Raw genomic sequence first — 18,429 nt, forward strand, 5'->3', positions numbered from 1 at the left:
GCCTCTTCCACCACTGATGATGATGATGATGATGATGATGATGATGAAAATGATCATCATATCTGCACATATCACTTATGCCACCAATTGTAATTTCAGTAGTGTGTCCAGGATGGCCGTCTGGCCTGTTATTAATGTGGCTGGGATCAGCTATCTATAGAACTGGTGATGCTTATTATTATTTCTAGTATATTTTATCTCACCCTAGTCACGAGTGTGAGAGAAGATGTGGCCTAATGCACCACTAGGTCACGCTGCCTGATGATGATGATGATGATGTGGAAGCTGCTGATTGGCCCAGAGCTCCTCCATACAGCAAATGTACATAGAGTTTGTGCACTCAGCAGCTAGAGTCCCCCCCAACCTCATGACTGCCTGTCTGTTACTACGGGCCTACAGGACATTGCCTTATTGATGGAGGATGTTTTGTAGGTTTTCTGCATCTGTAGTAATGAAATGTTCACATTCTATTTCCACCACCTTATCAATGTCATTGCTGCTTGTCCCAGATAAAGAGCTAACAATCTACACCCTGTAAATAGTGATCTCACACATCTAGTGAGCAGCCCTCAGTCCTCATGGACACGTCTGGTCTTCTCTGCGGCTGAATGATGTTGGATACTGTTATACTGTATGTACTAATGGGAAATGTCTCCTTCTCTCCCACAGACCTAAACCCTACAGCTGCCTATGGAAGTTCCTGGCCTTCTTCAACGCCCCAATAATCAAGTTCTATTATAATGTTGTGTCATATGTCGGCTTCCTGTGGCTCTATGCTTATGTCATAATAGTTGATTTCCAGAGATACCCAACTTGGAGAGAATATCTCCTGTATGCCTGGGTCCTCACCCTCCTGTGTGAGAAGCTGCGACAGGTACTATACAATATATATATATTATACTCTATGCATTGCAATACACCGTGTATACAGAGGTTCTGGGCCAATATGCAGCCCTAGGGGTCAGACTGCAACCTCATCATAGTTCACCAGTGGTTTTATAGACAGTGTGATTGTTGAAATGGTCTGGTTCATTGTCATAGTAACATCCAGAACTGCTGAACCCACATAGCTGCTGTTTGGAGACGTTTGGGACCCATTTGATTTGGTATATGCTCCAAGACCCTTAAAAAATAAAAGTGATTAGTGTGCACCATCTGCTGCCAAGTGACACCCTGTGCTCCAGATGTGATACCAATTATAGTGTACATCAGATGTGGTAGACAGTATACTGTGCATCAGATTTAGAACACCACATTATGCACTGACCCTAGCTCAACCAGAGCAGTCAAATGGGGCAGAGCGAATAATGGAGAATGATCAAGACTGCAGCATCAGGACCACTTGCAGTCCTAACTTCAGGCCCTGTGTGTCTGCTGGGAAACCTACTATATCTGGTATGGGGTCCCTCAATTTGAATTTGTTAGTTTTATTTAGCATTTTTTTTACAAATATATTTTGTATCTTTAAAATCCCATATCGCTGATATTATGCATCTTTTAAACACTGTCAAAGATATTACATGGAAATCCAATTACTCACTTGTTTCTTTGAATGTGCAGGCATTGTACGCCCACATATCTCATGGCTTGGGAGAAGAAGCTAAGGCTAGTTATTTTGCAGTGGATATACAGTAGATATTCCTAAATACCTTAGTTATTTCACTTTAGATGCAATCCCTTTTATAATAACATACAATTATCCTTCTTCATATCATGGGAACGGCCATGGGCACCAGGTTTGCTCCTAGCTTTCATTATTAATAAATGTGCAATAATTTCTATAGGAAGGCCTATTTAGACCAAACGTATTATACTATGGCCATTATATTGATGATCTGCTGATTATTTTGAATGGTTATGAGTACCAATTTTTATCACAATTTTGCTAATTTCTTGAAGCTTAAAACTTCCTCAGAAGGTTACAAAATATTCGCAATCAATTACACAAAAAAAACAGTTGATAATAGCAAATTTCTTTATTTTTCAAGTGGGCATTTAAAAAAACAATATAATAGACTATCTCAGAATTATTCTATGATTGAAGTGTTTTTAAAGATTTGTTTTTAAGATGATATCCAGTAGTAAATATTAGTTACATCATTCAGATTTACTCATCCCAGGAAAATACCATTGTTCTATAATAAGTCTCATAATAAGGTTAATTTATAGTTTGATTCTTAAATGTATTTTTATCAAAATACAATACATGCTTTATCCAAATGAAGAACATACTTCTAAACAATGATTGCATTGTACAATACCCAATTCTAAGTAAAACATTGGATCCCCAACAAAAAGAAAAAAAGGACCTTAAGATCATGTTTTTGTGTTTTGAGAAAACCTACAATTGATTTTAAATTGGGGAAACTAAGTTGGTTACACCCATAAACTAAGGGATGCTATTAATGTGACAAAACGAAATGCATTGCATGAAAATTTACAGACAATAAATCTTTGGAGATTATATTACATAACCATAAAGTCATTTCAGTCAGATGATTATTAATTGTGATACTACTTCTGTACAAACGTACTTCAATTCCCTTGTAGGTTGCAGTGCAGGACATAGACAGAAACCATTATAAAGAACTATCAACAACACACTCTATCCATTATTCACAATGGAGATTCCAAAGGTGTAACTGTAGCAGTTTTACATATGCATTCATGAAAAGCGGGGGTGATATATACAGAAGTTCATGTGCCAAGGACGTCCTCTGGATTTTTCATAGTCGGTCTCACTATGAAAAATCCTTTTTCATGAAGGTTTAAATGTTTTCCTGAACTTAAGTAAAGTTGTATGTGTTCTAAGTCTGCAGCGATGTCATTCTATAACATACAGTATATCTAGTCTGTTTCCAGTAAGATGCAAGCTTGCATATTTCCAGCTTACAGTATCCATTTATAGCCAGGTGTATATTTAATTTACCTAATGTTCCACCCATACAACCCATATGTTCGGGTGGGGGGGGGGGGTGCTGCTGTCTAACTAATAGATTAACAGTGACATTTCTACCTTGGTCTATATGGATTTGAGACTTCATGTCATTGGATATTATTAACAGAGGCCTTGATAGAATTTGAGACAACAGTTCCTATACGAATTTAAGATAATATATATTATTATATGGTCATTTGACAAAATAATATGTAGTCCGGGCTAGTTCCCATATATTTTTTATTACTGTTTTTTAAACCTATATTTATTTGATACAATTCCTTCTTATTGAATAAAGATCAGGTTCAACAAGTCATAATCAGCTAAATATTAGATACGTTTATTAGAGACTGTGATTATGGATTATTTAACAAAACCTTCAATATAGTATAAAGAGTAATGAATATTCTAAACCAAACCACTAGGTGGAGTAGTGGTACCGCTATCTGCCCGGTATTTCACAAAAGCTGAAGAATAATCACTTTCTAAAATAAATATGTTGCTTAAAATGATTACAAGGGGGCATATATCTTTTTTTATTTATTTACATTATCATTCTGGGTTTTAGTTAGTGAATTTGTAAACTGGTGCAAACCACTGCATCTGCTGTAGGGACGTCTCCCTGGTTATATCCCCTTACAAGCAGCCTGAATAAATCCGGATAGCTCACATACTGTAGAACAGTGATGTACAGTAATGACCGCATCCAGTCGACCAAACAGTCACACAGTCGTCAGCAGCCACCCTGGCATTTCACTGGTCCGCTCACATCAGACTCCGCCTCCAGGGAAGCGGTATTGGGACTGCAGTGGTCTCTACATACAGATCCTCAGCACAAGAGTACTTACAACTAAGCCGGACAATAACTGGTCCGCTCACATCAGACTCCACCTCCCGGGAAGCGGTATCAGGACTGCAGAAGTCTCTTTATATAGATGCTCAGCACAGGAGTACTTCCATCTAAGCTGGACAATCACTGGTCTGCTCACATCAGACTCTGCCTCCAGGGAAGCGGTATTGGGACTGCAGCGGTCTCTATATACAGATCCTCCGCACAGGAGTACTTCCATCTAAGCTGGACAATCACTGGTCTGCTCACATCAGACTCTGCCTCCAGGGAAGCGGTATCGGGACTGCAGAAGTCTCTATATATAGATCCTCAACACAGGAGTACTTCCATCTAAGCTGGACAATCACTGGTCTGCTCACATCAGACTCTGCCTTCAGGGAAGCGGTATTGGGACTGCAGAAGTCTCTATATACAGGTCCTCAACACAGGAGTACTTATATCTGTGCACAATGACAATCACTGGTCCCCTCACATCAGACTCTGCCTCCAGGGAATCGGCATTGGGACTGCAGAGGTTTCTATATATATATAGATCCTCAGCACAGTAGTATTTATATATGTGCACAATGACAATCACTGGTCTGCTCACATCAGACTCCGCCTCCAGGGAAGTGGTATTAGGACTGCAGAGGTCTCTATATGTAGATCTTCAGCACAGGAGTACTACCATCTAAGCTGGACAATCACTGGTCTGCTCACATCAGACTCTGCCTCCAGGGAAGTGGTATTAGGACTGCAGTGGTCTCTACATACAGATCCCCAGCACAGAAGTACTTCCATCTAAGCTGGACAATCACTGGTCTGCTCACATCAGACTCCGCCTCCAGGGAAGCGGTATTAGGACTGCAGTGGTCTCTACATACAGATCCTCAGCACAGGAGTACTTCCATCTAAGCTGGACAATCACTGGTCTGCTCACATCAGACTCTGCCTCCAGGGAAGCGGTATTGGGACTGCAGAAGTCTCTATATATAGATCCTCAGCACAGGAGTACTTCCATCTAAGCTGGACAATCACTGGTCTGCTCACATCAGACTCCACCTCCTGGGAAGCGGTATCAGGATTGCAGAAGTCTCTATATATAGATCCTCAGCACAGGAGTACTTCCATCTAAGCCGGACAATCACTGGTCTGCTCACATCAGACTCTGCCTCCAGGGAAGCGGTATTGGGACTGCAGAAGTCTCTATATACAGATCCTCAGCACAGGAGTACTTCCATCTAAGCTGGACCATCACTGGTTAGGTCACATCAGACTTCACCTCCCGGGAAGCGGTATTGGGACTGCAGAAGTCTCTATATACAGATCCTCAGCACAGGAGTACTTCCATCTAAGCTGGACCATCACTGGTTGGGTCACATCAGACTTCACCTCCCGGGAAGAGGCATGGGGACTGCAGAGGTCTCTATATACAGATTCTCAGCAGAGGACTATTTATATCTGCGCACAATGACAATCACTGGTCCACTCACATCAGACTCCGCCTCCAGGGAAGCGGTATTAGTACTGCAGAGGTCGCTTTATACAGATCCTCCGCACAGGAGTATTTATATCTAACCCGGACAATCACTGGTCCGCTTATATCAGACTCTGCCTCAGGGAGGCGGCATTGGGACTGCAGCGTTCTCTATATACAGATCCTCAGCATAGCAGTACTTATATCTGTGCACAATGACAATCATTGGTTATTAGGTGCTTGTATATGGCTGCCTTATATTTAATATACAGCATAGAAATCGAGCAGTTCTGGACGGTCCATTAGCCAGCACAACAGATTTTATATTTATAGAATTGTTCCTTTCCATTTGTGCATCTCAGGGCCTATACGCTATACAGTATAGCACTAGTTATTTCCAAGACACTGCAGGGACCCCACCAACTTAATACACAGCACCACAGGAACCCCTCTGACCGCGGCTTGCAGACAGCGCCGCAGGTACCCGTGAGACCCACCCCCCCACCATGGAGCAGCCGGCCGAATCGCACCCCCCCCTCCCCTGTGTAGCGGGTGGGCGCCGGGGCACCCCCAACCCCTCGTCTGGGGAGCACCGGTGCCTTGCACTGGATATAGGTGAGGCCTCTGGCCCTTCTACCTTGCCTTGAACAACTTGTCTGATCCCTGATTACCTCCAGAAGTCAGCGTTCTAGGCTCCAGGTTCCCTTTTCCAGAGTTCCTGTGTTTTGTATCTATGATCTGCTGCTATTGGAAGCTCCTTGATTAACCATTCCCCTGCCAGGTTACCTTCCAGCTGATTAACATTTACAGCTCCCACGGGAAGAGGACAGAGCATTAAAGCATCCCTCGCAGAGATTGCTATTGGCTCCCAAAGCCATTGACATCATCAACTTCCTAGTCGACACAGGCTTCGATTCTACAAACTCCACTGTCTGTTCACGGCTCCCAGACTGTCATCATCCCATGTTGGCTCCCTTGCCGTCCACATCCCTCTGGTTCCTAGGCCATCGACATCCCTCTGGCTCCCAGACCATCCACATCCTTCTGGCTCCCAGGTTGTCGACATCCCTCTGGCTCCCAGGCTGACGCAGTCCATACTCTCCAAACCACCACCGTCAACAGTTTCCTAGATAATCCTGTCCAAGCCAAGAGTACCACAGTCTCAAGTACACGAGAACTCATCATTTACCATATCTCAGTGATTGGCCAGTTAGGTTGGGAATTCGGTCAGAGGGTTGCAACCTCGCCACGAAATGCATTGAGTCCAAACCTCCTTGCAGGGGTCCCTGGTGAAAACCGTTGGTGGTGTTAAACTCTGCGCCTCTGATTAGAGTATCATCAACTCACCCACCTATGTGTACACAGTGCCCAGTGATATATGAACTGCCCATACCTGAGACCTCCCGTGTTCCAGTACCCTGATTCCACCACTGGCTCACTGCTGCCAAAGCCGGTCACACCAGATTCCCGAGTTCTAACAATAGTCTGATAAAGTCACCACTGATAAAAGACAAGGGCTTGCCCAGAGAGTTGAGAAATGATGTAAACAATCTAGGGAATATCCGAGGTGGCAGTTCTAAGTGGATACTACTTTGCTCCAAAAATCTTTGTTTAGGTTTTCCATCAAACATATATGGAGTGAATACTGTAAGTGGTGCTTGTATGACAAGGGTACAGAGTTGGCTCTTCCTTGACTAAGCAGCTATGGTATGGCTTGGTTTGTTAGAGATACTGGAATTAAATCCATGCAAGTAGAGTAGTCTTGCAGGAATAGTCTGCTAGCCAAATATTGGAGTACAGTAGGTCTACTTTGGGGTCGTTTTCCCTGTCAAACTCATCACGTTGGTAAAAACTGTCATGGGGTTACTCTATTGATTTGTGCCAGGGCCCATTGGGCTTTCTGTAAGTGCTCGAGTATGAGTTAAGCTGGATGCTATTCCTGATGTTGGCGACTAGAAGTAGCATTAGACTGATGCTGCGGAATGCTTTCGGCAGATGCTGAGAACAGGTGAAGGACAGCCTATGGCTGTAGCAGTATATAGGATATCTTGGAGCAGACGGCAGCTACACTGGAATTGTGTGCTGGGTGCAGAGCTGCATCAGACTGCAGGAAATAAAGGATTCTGGGTACTGTTACTCTGAGAGAGATGTGGTACTGGCAATGTGATGTCAGCAGATCCTAGTTTCTATAGGGGGCTATAGGCAATTATTGGCTGGGTGGAACATGTGACTGATGTTACTGGAAGCTAGTAGGCAGGGCAGGTCATGTGATCCAATCCATTATGAAGTCACCCATGTACCAGACTGCTAGAGAACACCAAGAGGAGAACACCAATCACAATAACAGATACTGTTAGTGCCTAAGACTTTGGAAATGTACTCAGGCAAATAGCTGTGTTTACTACAGTATATCTATAGTAAAACGACCCTCAATATCTGGTGCAGGTTATTACTTGGTGCACACACCTACACTGTCCCCCAATATCTGGTGTATGTGATTACTTGGTCTACACACCTACACAGTCTCCCCAATATCTGGTGCATGTGATTATGGTGCACACACCTACACCATCCCCCCAATGTCTGGTGTATGTGATTACTTGGTCCACAAACCTACACTGTCCCCCAATATCTGGGTTATGTGATTACTTGGTCCACACACCTACACTGTCCCCCAATATTTTGGTTATGTGATTAGTTAGTGCACACACCTACATTGTCCCCCAATGTCTTGTGTATGTGATTACTTGGTGTACACACCTACACTGTTACCCCCCCCCCAATATCTGGTGCATGTTATTACTTGGTCCACACACCTACACTGTCCCCCAATATCTGGGTTATGTGATTACTTGGTCCACACACCTACACTGTCCCCCAATATTTTGGTTATGTGATTAGTTAGTTATACCAGGATATACTTTATTTAGGAAGGACAGAATGGGAAAAATTGGAGGAGGGGTTGCAATATATGTGAAAAAATATATAAAGACTACCTTAATACAAAGTATTGAAGAAAAAAACGGAGGCCCTTTGGGTGACCATAGAAACAGGGGAGAAGGCGATTCTTCGTATAGGGGTGATCTACAGACCACCAGGTCAGGAAGAGGAACTAGGCAAGAGCCTATTGCAGGACATCAATAAAATGTCATTAAAAGGAGAGGTGATAATCATGGGAGACTTTAATCTACCTGATGTAAACTAGGAGCTGCCTGTTGCAAGTTCCACCAGAAGTAGGGGCATGCTGAATTCCTTGCAAGGAGCATCCCTCCAGCAATTGGTGAGGGAGCCCACTCGTAAGGACGCAATATTAGACTTAATACTTACAAATGGTGACAGAATATCTGACATAAATGTGGGTGAAAATCTGGGATCCAGTGACCATCAAGCAGTATGGTTCAAAATAAAGACAGAGACTGACTCATCGCACACAAAAACAAAGGTGTTATATTTAAGAAGGCTGATTTTGTAGAGATGGGAAACTCTGTAAGGGATTCTTTGGCAGAGTGGAAGAACTTGGAAGGAGTGCAGGATAAGTGGGAAAAATTAAAAAGTGCAATTCTAAAAGCAACAGAACTTTGTGTCAAAAGAGTTAGGAAAAACACAAGAAAAATAAAGCCATTGTGGTTTGCAAAAGAAGTAGCAAGTATTGTGAAAGCAAAAAAGTTGGCCTTTAAGAAATTTAAGCAGACGCAGAAGAATGAGAACAAAGAGGTGTATCTTGTTAGACAGAAGGAGGCTAAGAAGGTAATCAGATGTGCAAAAGCACAGGCTGAAGAGAAAATGGCCCAGTCAGTGGGAAAAGGGGGGAAAACTTTTTTTAGGTATATAAATTAAAGGAGAAAAACAAAAAGTGGAATAATTAGACTGAAGACAGAGAGTGGAAGTTTTCTTGAGGGGGACAATGTAATAGCAGATAATATTAATAATTATTTCTGCGCAGTATTCACTGCTGAAAGAGAGGGGAAGGGACCACAGTTAAGTTGCAAGTATAGTCAGAAAACTGAGGGAGAGACAAGTACATTTACAGAGGAGAAAGTCCTCACAGAACTCTCAAAACTGAAAGTGGATAAATCAATGGGGCCAGATGGGATACATCCAAGGATACTAAAAGAGCTTAAAGGGGAGCTGGTAAAACCAATAACAGAATTATTCAACCAGTCACTAGCTATTGGAGTAATCCCAGAGGACTGGAAAACAGCGAATGTAGTCCCACTGCACAAAAGTGGAAGCAAGGAAGAGGTAAGCAACTATCGACCAGTGAGCCTTACATCAGTAGTAGGGAAATTGATGGAAACACTCTTAAAACAAAGAGTTGTAGAATATCTCAAAACCAGCAATTTACAGGATCCAAAACAGCATGGGTTTACTGGGGGAATATCATGTCAAACAAATCTTATTGACTTTTTTGACTGGGTGACTAAAGTAATAGATCAAGGTGGGGCTGTAGATGTAGCTTATCTAGACTTTAGTAAAGCTTTTGACACTGTCCCACATCGCAGACTGTTAAATAAACTTGAAAGCTTGGGATTGGATTCTAAGATAGTTGAATGGATAAGAGCGTGGTTGCAGGACAGAAAACAGAGAGTTGTAGTAAACGGAGTACAGTCAAAGGAGGGAAAGGTTACAAGTGGAGTACCCCAGGGATCTGTACTTGGACCGGTGCTTTTTAATATATTTATTGGTGATATTGCAAATGGAATTGAGGGTAAAATGTGCCTTTTTGCAGATGACACAAAGGTATGCAACAGGGTAGACACACCAGGAGGGGTAAAACAAATGATTGAGGATCTAGGCAGATTAGAGAAATGGTCAAGAGAATGGCAACTACAGTTTAATGCCAAAAAATGCTAAATCATGCACTTGGGTCTCAGAAATCCAAAGACTCAATATAGTATAAATGGCACTATAATGGAAACTACTGAGGAAGAGAGGGATCTAGGTGTCACTATTTCAGGGGACTTAAAAGCAGGTAGGCAATGTAACAAAGCAATGAAGAAGGCGTCAGATGCTTGGTTGCATAGGGAGAGGTATCAGCAGTAGAAAGAAAGAAGTAATAATGCCACTGTATAGGTCATTGGTACAACCTCACCTAGAGTATTGTGTTCAGTTCTGGAGGCCATATCTCCAGAAGGATATAAATACATTAAAGACTGTACAAAGAAGAGCAACTAAAATGGTGCATGGCCTACATCACAAAACGTACCAGGAAAGACTAAAAGATCTTAATATGTATAGTTTAGAGCAGAGAAGGAAAAGGGGGGACATGATAGAAACTTTCAAATATATCAAGGGTTTTAACAAGGTACAGGTGGGAGACATTCTTCACAGGAAGAGGAGCAGCAGAACACGAGGACATGCACTGAAACTAGAGGGAGGAAGATTCAGGGGAAATGTGAGGAAGAATTTTTTCACAGAAAGAGTAGTAGATAAGTGGAATAGCCTCCCAACAGAGGTGGTAGACGCAAATACAGTAGTACAATTTAAACATGCTTGGGATAAGCATATTGATATCCTTACAAAAAAATAAGGATCAAATATGGTTTGAGGTAACATGTTTAAAAAAAGGGGCAGACTAGATGAGCCAAGTGGTTCTTACAGTATCTGCCGTCAAATTCTATGTTTCTATGTTTCTATTAAGTTAGTGCACACACCTACATTGTCCCCCAATGTCTTGTGTATGTGATTACTTGGTGTACACACCTACACTGTGCCCCCCCCCCCCCTTAATATCTGGTGCATGTTATTACTTGGTCCACACACCTACACTGTCCCCCAATATCTGGTGTATTTGATTACTTTGTACACACACCTAAACCATCCCCTCAATATCTGGTGGATGTGATTATTATATGCACATTTCTACTTGTAATACTTAGACAATTATCAAACCCATTGTGTAATGAAGTCTCACTGGTACTGTAAGTTGGTTGCACTGGTCTGTTAGCTGTCATTGTGGCCTCATATTTCTGGCTTTGCTCCCAGACCTTTCATGTTTGGAGACAGAAAAGCAGCAACGCATTTCATTTCTTAATGCAACCTCATCAGAAGGGAACACTGTACTGTATGTGCTTCTACTCTCTGTATCATCTGCCTTCTCCCTGTGAAGATTAGTCTGACGGTCGGGATTTATGTATCTGCAGTTATTTTATGATCCGGTCGGATACGGGTTTCTGACAAAGGCTTTCCGTTTCTTCACCAATTTCTGGAACCAGATGGACACACTCGCATTGTGTTTGTTTGCTGTGGGGGTCATCTGCAGGTGAGATTGTGACCATACAGTAGGGGAGTTAGATTTGGGGGTAGATGTACTGACATGTCAATGATTGTAAATTTAGAGGAACAACAGAAAATATCCCGGTTTACCTTCTGTTTCTGTTCACTGAGCATCAGCGACTTTTCCGCCTGGTACTGGTGAAAGTGCTGGTTTCTGGGAGAAGTCTGAGGTCATGTCTAGGATGTGATGAGAGGCGGGGTCCAAATTCGTGAAAAGTATGATTTGTTTACCAAAATTTTAAATTCTCATATATATAAATATATACTTATATTATATAAATATATATTTGGGAACAATTTATATGGCAGACCATTGGGAGAGGGTGCCCAAGCCAACGCCGATGTCATGTTGAAGTGATGCATTAGCAGTCCAATGTAGATCATTTGGCTGGTCTTGTGCTCCATAAAGACCAGCTGTTGCTCCATAAAATGATGGAGGGACAATTTGTTTCCTCCAAATTGGGAACATTGTCCTGTGTGATTGGCGGTGGTGGTTGTGACCACTGTAGTGGTGGCACATGAAATGTAGGCTCCATGTGAGTGAGGATGATGGTTGTTTCATCTTCATCCTCCTCTTCCTCCATTGAATAGGCCACCTGGAAGAGACAGGCCAAGAGTCTCTGCTGACAAGAGGAGTGGCAAAGGAAGGAAATTAAAAAATAAATAACTGTGAAGGAGAATACACTAATGAAGAACATTGAACAATGCACATGCTTTAAAAGTGACAAATTAGAAAAGACTACACAAAAAGTCATCATTATGGATTATTCAAAGTACTTTCTGGTGCTCTTTAAATTAAAAATAAACCCAGCAACATGGAAATACTGTAATACGATGCAACATTGCCACCTGACCCAGTCTTGCCAGGTGCAGATACAGCAGCCTCATTATTGTTCTCCACAGCACTCTCCAGCACCTCCTCCTCTTCTGCCTCTATGTCAGACACAGGCTGCTGCTGGGACATGGCTTCCTCCTTATCCTGCTCTTCTACATCTATGTCAGACACAGGCTGCTGCTGGGACATGGCTTCCTCCTTATCCTGCTCTTCTACATCTATGTCAGACACAGGCTGCTGCTGGGACATGGCTTCCTCCTTCTCCTGCTCTTCTGCTGCCAGATCAGACACAGGCTGCAGGTGGGACATGGCTTCCTCCTTCTCCTGCTCTTCTGCTGCCAGATCAGACACAGGCTGCAGGTGGGACATGGCTTACTCCTCCTTCTGCTCTTCGGCATCTATATCAGACACAGGCTGCTGGGACATGGCTTCCTCCTCCTTCTGCTCTTCTGCCTCTATGTCAGACACAGGCTGCTGCTGAGACATGGATGCCTTCTTCTCCTGCTCTTCTGCATCTATCTCAGACACAGGTTGCTCTGTGACATGGCTTCCTTCTTCTCCTGCTCTTCTGCTGCTAGATCAGACACAGGCTGCAGCTGGGACATGGCTTCCTCCTTCTCCTGCTCTTCTGCTGCTATCTCAAACATAGGCTGCTGCTGGGACATGGATTCCTCCTTCTCCTGCTCTTCTGCAGCTATGTCAGACACAGGCTGCTGCTGGGACATGGCTGCCTCCTTCTCCTGCTCTTCTGCATCTATATCTGACACAGGCTGCTGCTGGGACATGGATTCCTCCTCTTTCTGCTCTTCTGTTGCTATATCAGACCCAGGCTGCTGCTGGGACATGGATTCCTCCTCTTTCTGCTCTTCTGTTGCTATATCAAACACAGGCTGCTGCTGGGACATGGCTTCCTCTTCCTCCTCCTGCTCTCTCTGCCTCTATGTCAGACACAGGCTGCTGCTGTGACATGGCTTCCTCCTTCTCCTGCTCTTCTGCTGCTATCTCAGACACAGGCTGCAGCTGGGACATGGCTTCCTCCTTCTCCTACTCTTCTGCTGATATCACAGACCCAGGCTGCTGCTGGGACATGGCTTCCTCCTTCTCCTGCTCTTCTGCTGCTATATCAGACACAGGCTGCAGCTGGGACATGGCTTCCTCCTTCTCCTGCTCTTCTGCTGCTATATCAGACACAGGCTGCAGGTGGGACATGGCTTACTCCTTCTCCTGCTCTTCTGCTGCTATCTCAGACACAGGCTGCTGCTGGGACATGGCTTCCTCCTTCTTCTACTCTTCTGCTGATATCACAGACCCAGGCTGCTACTGGAACATGGCTTCCTCCTTCTCCTGCTCTTCTGCTGCTATATCAGACACAGGCTGCTGGGACATGGATGCCTCCTTCTCCTGCTCTTCTGCTGCTATCTCAGAATCAGGCTCCTGCTGGGACATGGCTTCCTCCTCCTTCTGCTCTTCTGCATCTATATCAGACAAAGGCTGCTGCTGGGACATGGCTTCCTCCTCCTTCTGCTCTTCTGCATCTATATCAGACAAAGGCTGCTGCTGGGACATGGCTTCCTCCTCCTTCTGCTCTTCTGCATCTATATCAGACAAAGGCTGCTGCTGGGACATGGATGCCTCCTTCTCCTGCTCTTCTGCATCTATGTCAGACAAAGGCTGCTGCTGGGACATGGATTCCTCCTCTTTCTGCTCTTCTGCTGCTATATCAGACACAGGCTGCAGCTGGGACATGGCTTCCTCCTTCTCCTGCTCTTCTGCTGCTATCTCAGACACAGGCTGCTGCTGGGACATGGCTTCCTCCTTCTCCTACTCTTCTGCTGATATCACAGACCCAGGCTGCTACTGGAACATGGCTTCCTCCTTCTCCTGCTCTTCTGCTGCTATATCAGACACAGGCTGCTGGGACATGGATGCCTCCTTCTCCTGCTCTTCTGCATCTATATCTGACACAGGCTGCTGCTGGGACATGGCTTCCTCCTTCTCCTGCTCTTCTGCTGCTATCTCAGAATCAGGCTCCTGCTGGGACATGGCTTCCTCCTCCTTCTGCTCTTCTGCATCTATATCAGACAAAGGCTGCTGCTGGGACATGGCTTCCTCCTCCTTCTGCTCTTCTGCATCTATATCAGACAAAGGCTGCTGCTGGGACATGGATTCCTCCTCTTTCTGCTCTTCTGCTGCTATATCAGACACAGGCTGCTGCTGGGACATGGCTTCATCCTCCTCCTGCTCTTCTGCTGCTATATCAGACACAGGCTGGTGCTGGGACATGGCTTCCTCCTCCTTCTGCTCTTCTGCTGCTAGATCAGACACATGCTGCTGCTGGGACATGGCTTCATCCTCCTCCTGCTCTTCTGCTGCTATATCAGACACATGCTGATACTGGGACATGGCTTCCTCCTCCTTCTGCTCTTCTGCATCTATATCAGACACAGGCTGCTGCTGGGACATGGCTTCCTCCTCCTTCTGCTCTTCTGCATCTATATTATACCCAGGCTGCTGCTGGGACATGGCTTCCTCCTCCTTCTGCTCTTCTGCATCTTTATCAGACACAGGCTGCTGCTGGGACATGGCTTCCTCCTCCTTCTGCTCTTCTGCATCTATATCAGACACAGGCTGCTGCTGGGACATGGCTTCCTTCTTCTCCTGCTCTTCTGCTGCTATCTCAGACACAGGCTGCTGCTGGGACATGGCTTCCTCCTTCTCCTGCTCTTCTGCTGCTATATCAGACACAGGCTGCTGCTGGGACATGGCTTCCTCCTTCTCCTGCTCTTCTGCTGCTATATCAGACACATGCTGCTGCTGGGACATGGCTTCATCCTCCTCCTTCTGCTCTTCTGTTGCTATATCAGACACAGGCTGCTGCTGGGACATGGCTTCCTTCTTCTCCTGCTCTTCTGCTGCTATCTCAGACACAGGCGGCTGCTGGGACATGGCTTCCTCCTTCTCCTACTCTTCTGCTGATATCTCAGACCCAGGCTGCTACTGGAACATGGCTTCCTCCTTCTCCTGCACTTCTGCTGCTATATCAGACACAGGCTGCTGGGACATGGCTTCCTTCTTCTCCTGCTCTTCTGCTGCTATATCAGACACATGCTGCTGCTAGGACATGGCTTCATCCTCCTCCTGTTTTTCTGCTGCTATATCAGACACAGGCTGGTGCTGGGACATGGCTTCCTCCTTCTCCTGCTCTTCTGCTGCTATATCAGACACATGCTGCTGGGACATGGCTTCCTTCTTCTCCTGCTCTTCTGCTGCTATATCAGACACATGCTGCTGGGACATGGCTTCCTTCTTCGCCTGCTCATCTGCTGCTATATCAGACACAGGCTGCTGCTGGGACATAACTTCCTTCTTCTCACTCTATTCTGCCTCTATGTCAGAAACAGACTGATGCTGGGACATGGTTTCCTCTTCCTCCTCCTGCTCTCTCTGGCTCTATGTCAGACACATGCTGCTGCTGGGACATGGCTTCCTCCTTCTCTTGCTCTTCTGCCACTATGTCAGACACAGGCTGCTGCTGTGACATGGCTTCCTCCTTCTTCTCACTCTATCTGCCTCTATGTCAGAAACAGACTGCTGCTGGGACATGGCTTCCTCCTCCTGCTCTCTCTGGCTCTATGTCAGGCTGCTGCTGGAACATGGCTTCCTCTTCTTCCTCCTGCTCTCTCTGCCTCTATGTCAGAAACAGACTGCTGCTGGGACATGGCTTCCTTCTTCTCACTCTATCTGCCTCTGTGTCAGATACATGCTGTTGCTGGGACATGGCTTCCTCTTACTCCTCCTGCTCTCTGCCTCTATGTCAGACACATGATGCTACTGCTTGGACATGGCTTCCTCTTCCTCCTCGTGCTCTCTCTGGCTCTATGTCAGGCTGCTGCTGGGACATGGCTTCCTCCTTCTCCTGCTGATCTGCTGCTATATCAGACACAGGCTGCTGCTGGGACATGGCTTCCTCCTTCTTCTCACTCTATCTGCCTCTATGTCAGACACATGATGCTACTGCTGGGACATGGCTTCCTCTTCCTCCTCCTGCTCTCTCTGGTTCTATGTCAGACACATGCTGCTGCTGGGACATGGCTTCCTCTTCCCCCTCCTGCTCTCTCTGCCTCTATGTCAGACACAGGCTGCTGCTGGGACATGGCTTCCTCTTCCTCCTCCTGCTCTCTCTGCCTCTATGTTAGACACAGGCTGCTGCTGGGACATGGCTTCCTCCTCCTGCTCTCTCTGGCTCTATGTCAGGCTGCTGCTGGAACATGGCTTCCACTTCCTCCTCCTGCTCTCTCTGCCTCTATGTCAGACACATGCTGCTGCTGGGACATGGCTTCCTTCTTCTCACTCTATCTGCCTCTGTGTCAGATACATGCTGTTGCTGGGACATGGCTTCCTCTTACTCCTCCTGCTCTCTGCCTCTATGTCAGACACATGATGCTACTGCTTGGACATGGCTTCCTCTTCCTCCTCGTGCTCTCTCTGGCTCTATGTCAGGCTGCTGCTGGGACATGGCTTCCTCCTTCTCCTGCTGATCTGCTGCTATATCAGACACAGGCTGCTGCTGGGACATGGCTTCCTCCTTCTTCTCACTCTATCTGCCTCTATGTCAGACACATGATGCTACTGCTGGGACATGGCTTCCTCTTCCTCCTCCTGCTCTCTCTGGCTCTATGTCAGACACATGCTGCTGCTGGGACATGGCTTCCTCTTCCCCCTCCTGCTCTCTCTGCCTCTATGTCAGACACAGGCTGCTGCTGGGACATGGCTTCCTCTTCCTCCTCCTGCTCTCTCTGCCTCTATGTTAGACACAGGCTGCTGCTGGGACATGGCTTCCTCTTCCTCCTCCTGCTCTCTCTGCCTCTATGTCAGACACAGGCTGCTGCTGGGACATGGCTTCCTCTTCCTCCTCCTGCTCTCTCTGCCTCTATGTCAGACACATGCACACCATTACATTCTATCTAAAACTTAGCACTTACTATTATTAGTGTAATGGAGGTGTGGGGGTGCGGTGCCCCTGGACTAGTTGGGCTGGTTGGCTCTAGTGTGGCATACTATAACATTTTAGGGTACTCTTTACCTAGAAGGGCGCCAGCGATTGGAATCGCGGGCGTCGGGGGTAAAAAATCGCGGTCATCGCGGGCATCGCGGGTAAATCGCGGGTACATAAAAATCGGCTGCCCGCGATGACCGCGATTTTCCCATAGGTAACAATGTTAAAAAGGATGATTGACCGCGATTTTCATGTAAAATGCCTCAATGCCCGCGATTTTACCATAGGAATCAATGTTAAATGGGCTACAGAGCCCAAATAGGCACAATTAACCCTTAAATGTCCCCCCAAATTTTTAACGCCACCCCACGATCCACGCCAACCCGAAGCGTGGCGAGCGCAGCGAGCCCGCGAGGGGCGGCGGTACGCGTCCTCCGACCTTTTCATGCCCTACTATCCACGTCGGCGTGGAGTTGAGAATAGAATAGTGTGGCGAGCGCAGCGAGCCACCGAGCCCGAAGCGTGACAAGCGCAGCGAGCCCCGCGAGGGGACGCGGATACCTTCACAGGTAAACGCGTCCCTTCGCGGACTTCACAGGTGTCCGCGTCGCCACGGACACCTGTGAAGCCCGCGAGGGGACGCGTATAACTGTGAAGGTATCCGCGTCCCCTCGCGGGGCTCGCTGCGCTCGCCACGCTTCGGGCTCGGTGGCTCGCTGTGCTCGCCACACTATTCTATTCTCAACTCCACGCCGACGTGGATAGTAGGGCATGAAAAGGTCGGAGGACGCGTACCGCCGCCCCTCGCGGGCTCGCTGCGCTCGCCACGCTTCGGGTTGGCGTGGATCGTGGGGTGGCGTTACAAATTTGGGGGGACATTTAAGGGTTAATTGTGCCTATTTGGGCTTTGTAGCCCATTTAACATTGATTCCTATGGCCAAATCGCGGCCATTGAAGCATTGACTGGAAAATCGCGGTCAGCACTAAATTTAACATTGAACCCTATGGGAAATCGCGGTGATCGCGGGCATCGCGTCGCGGCCGTTAATGTACTGCCCGGGATGCCAGCGATCACCAC

The 18,429-nt window shown here is 46.1% G+C and overlaps 1 protein-coding gene across 1 annotated transcript in view; it reads left to right on the top strand.

Moving 5' to 3' along the window:
- Positions 1-18,429, top strand: part of LOC146058639 (transient receptor potential cation channel subfamily M member 2-like) — a 263,946-nt gene that overhangs the window by 197,508 nt on the left and 48,009 nt on the right. Inside the window, exons 17-18 of the mRNA XM_083170912.1 lie at positions 670-874; positions 11,388-11,506. Of these exons, the coding sequence (XP_083027038.1) occupies positions 670-874; positions 11,388-11,506 (324 nt within the window). The remainder of the gene's footprint in view (positions 1-669; positions 875-11,387; positions 11,507-18,429) is intronic.

This window comes from Crinia signifera, chromosome 2, assembly GCF_055691185.1.
Source record: "Crinia signifera chromosome 2, ASM5569118v1, whole genome shotgun sequence".
Lineage (NCBI taxonomy): Eukaryota > Metazoa > Chordata > Amphibia > Anura > Myobatrachidae > Crinia > Crinia signifera.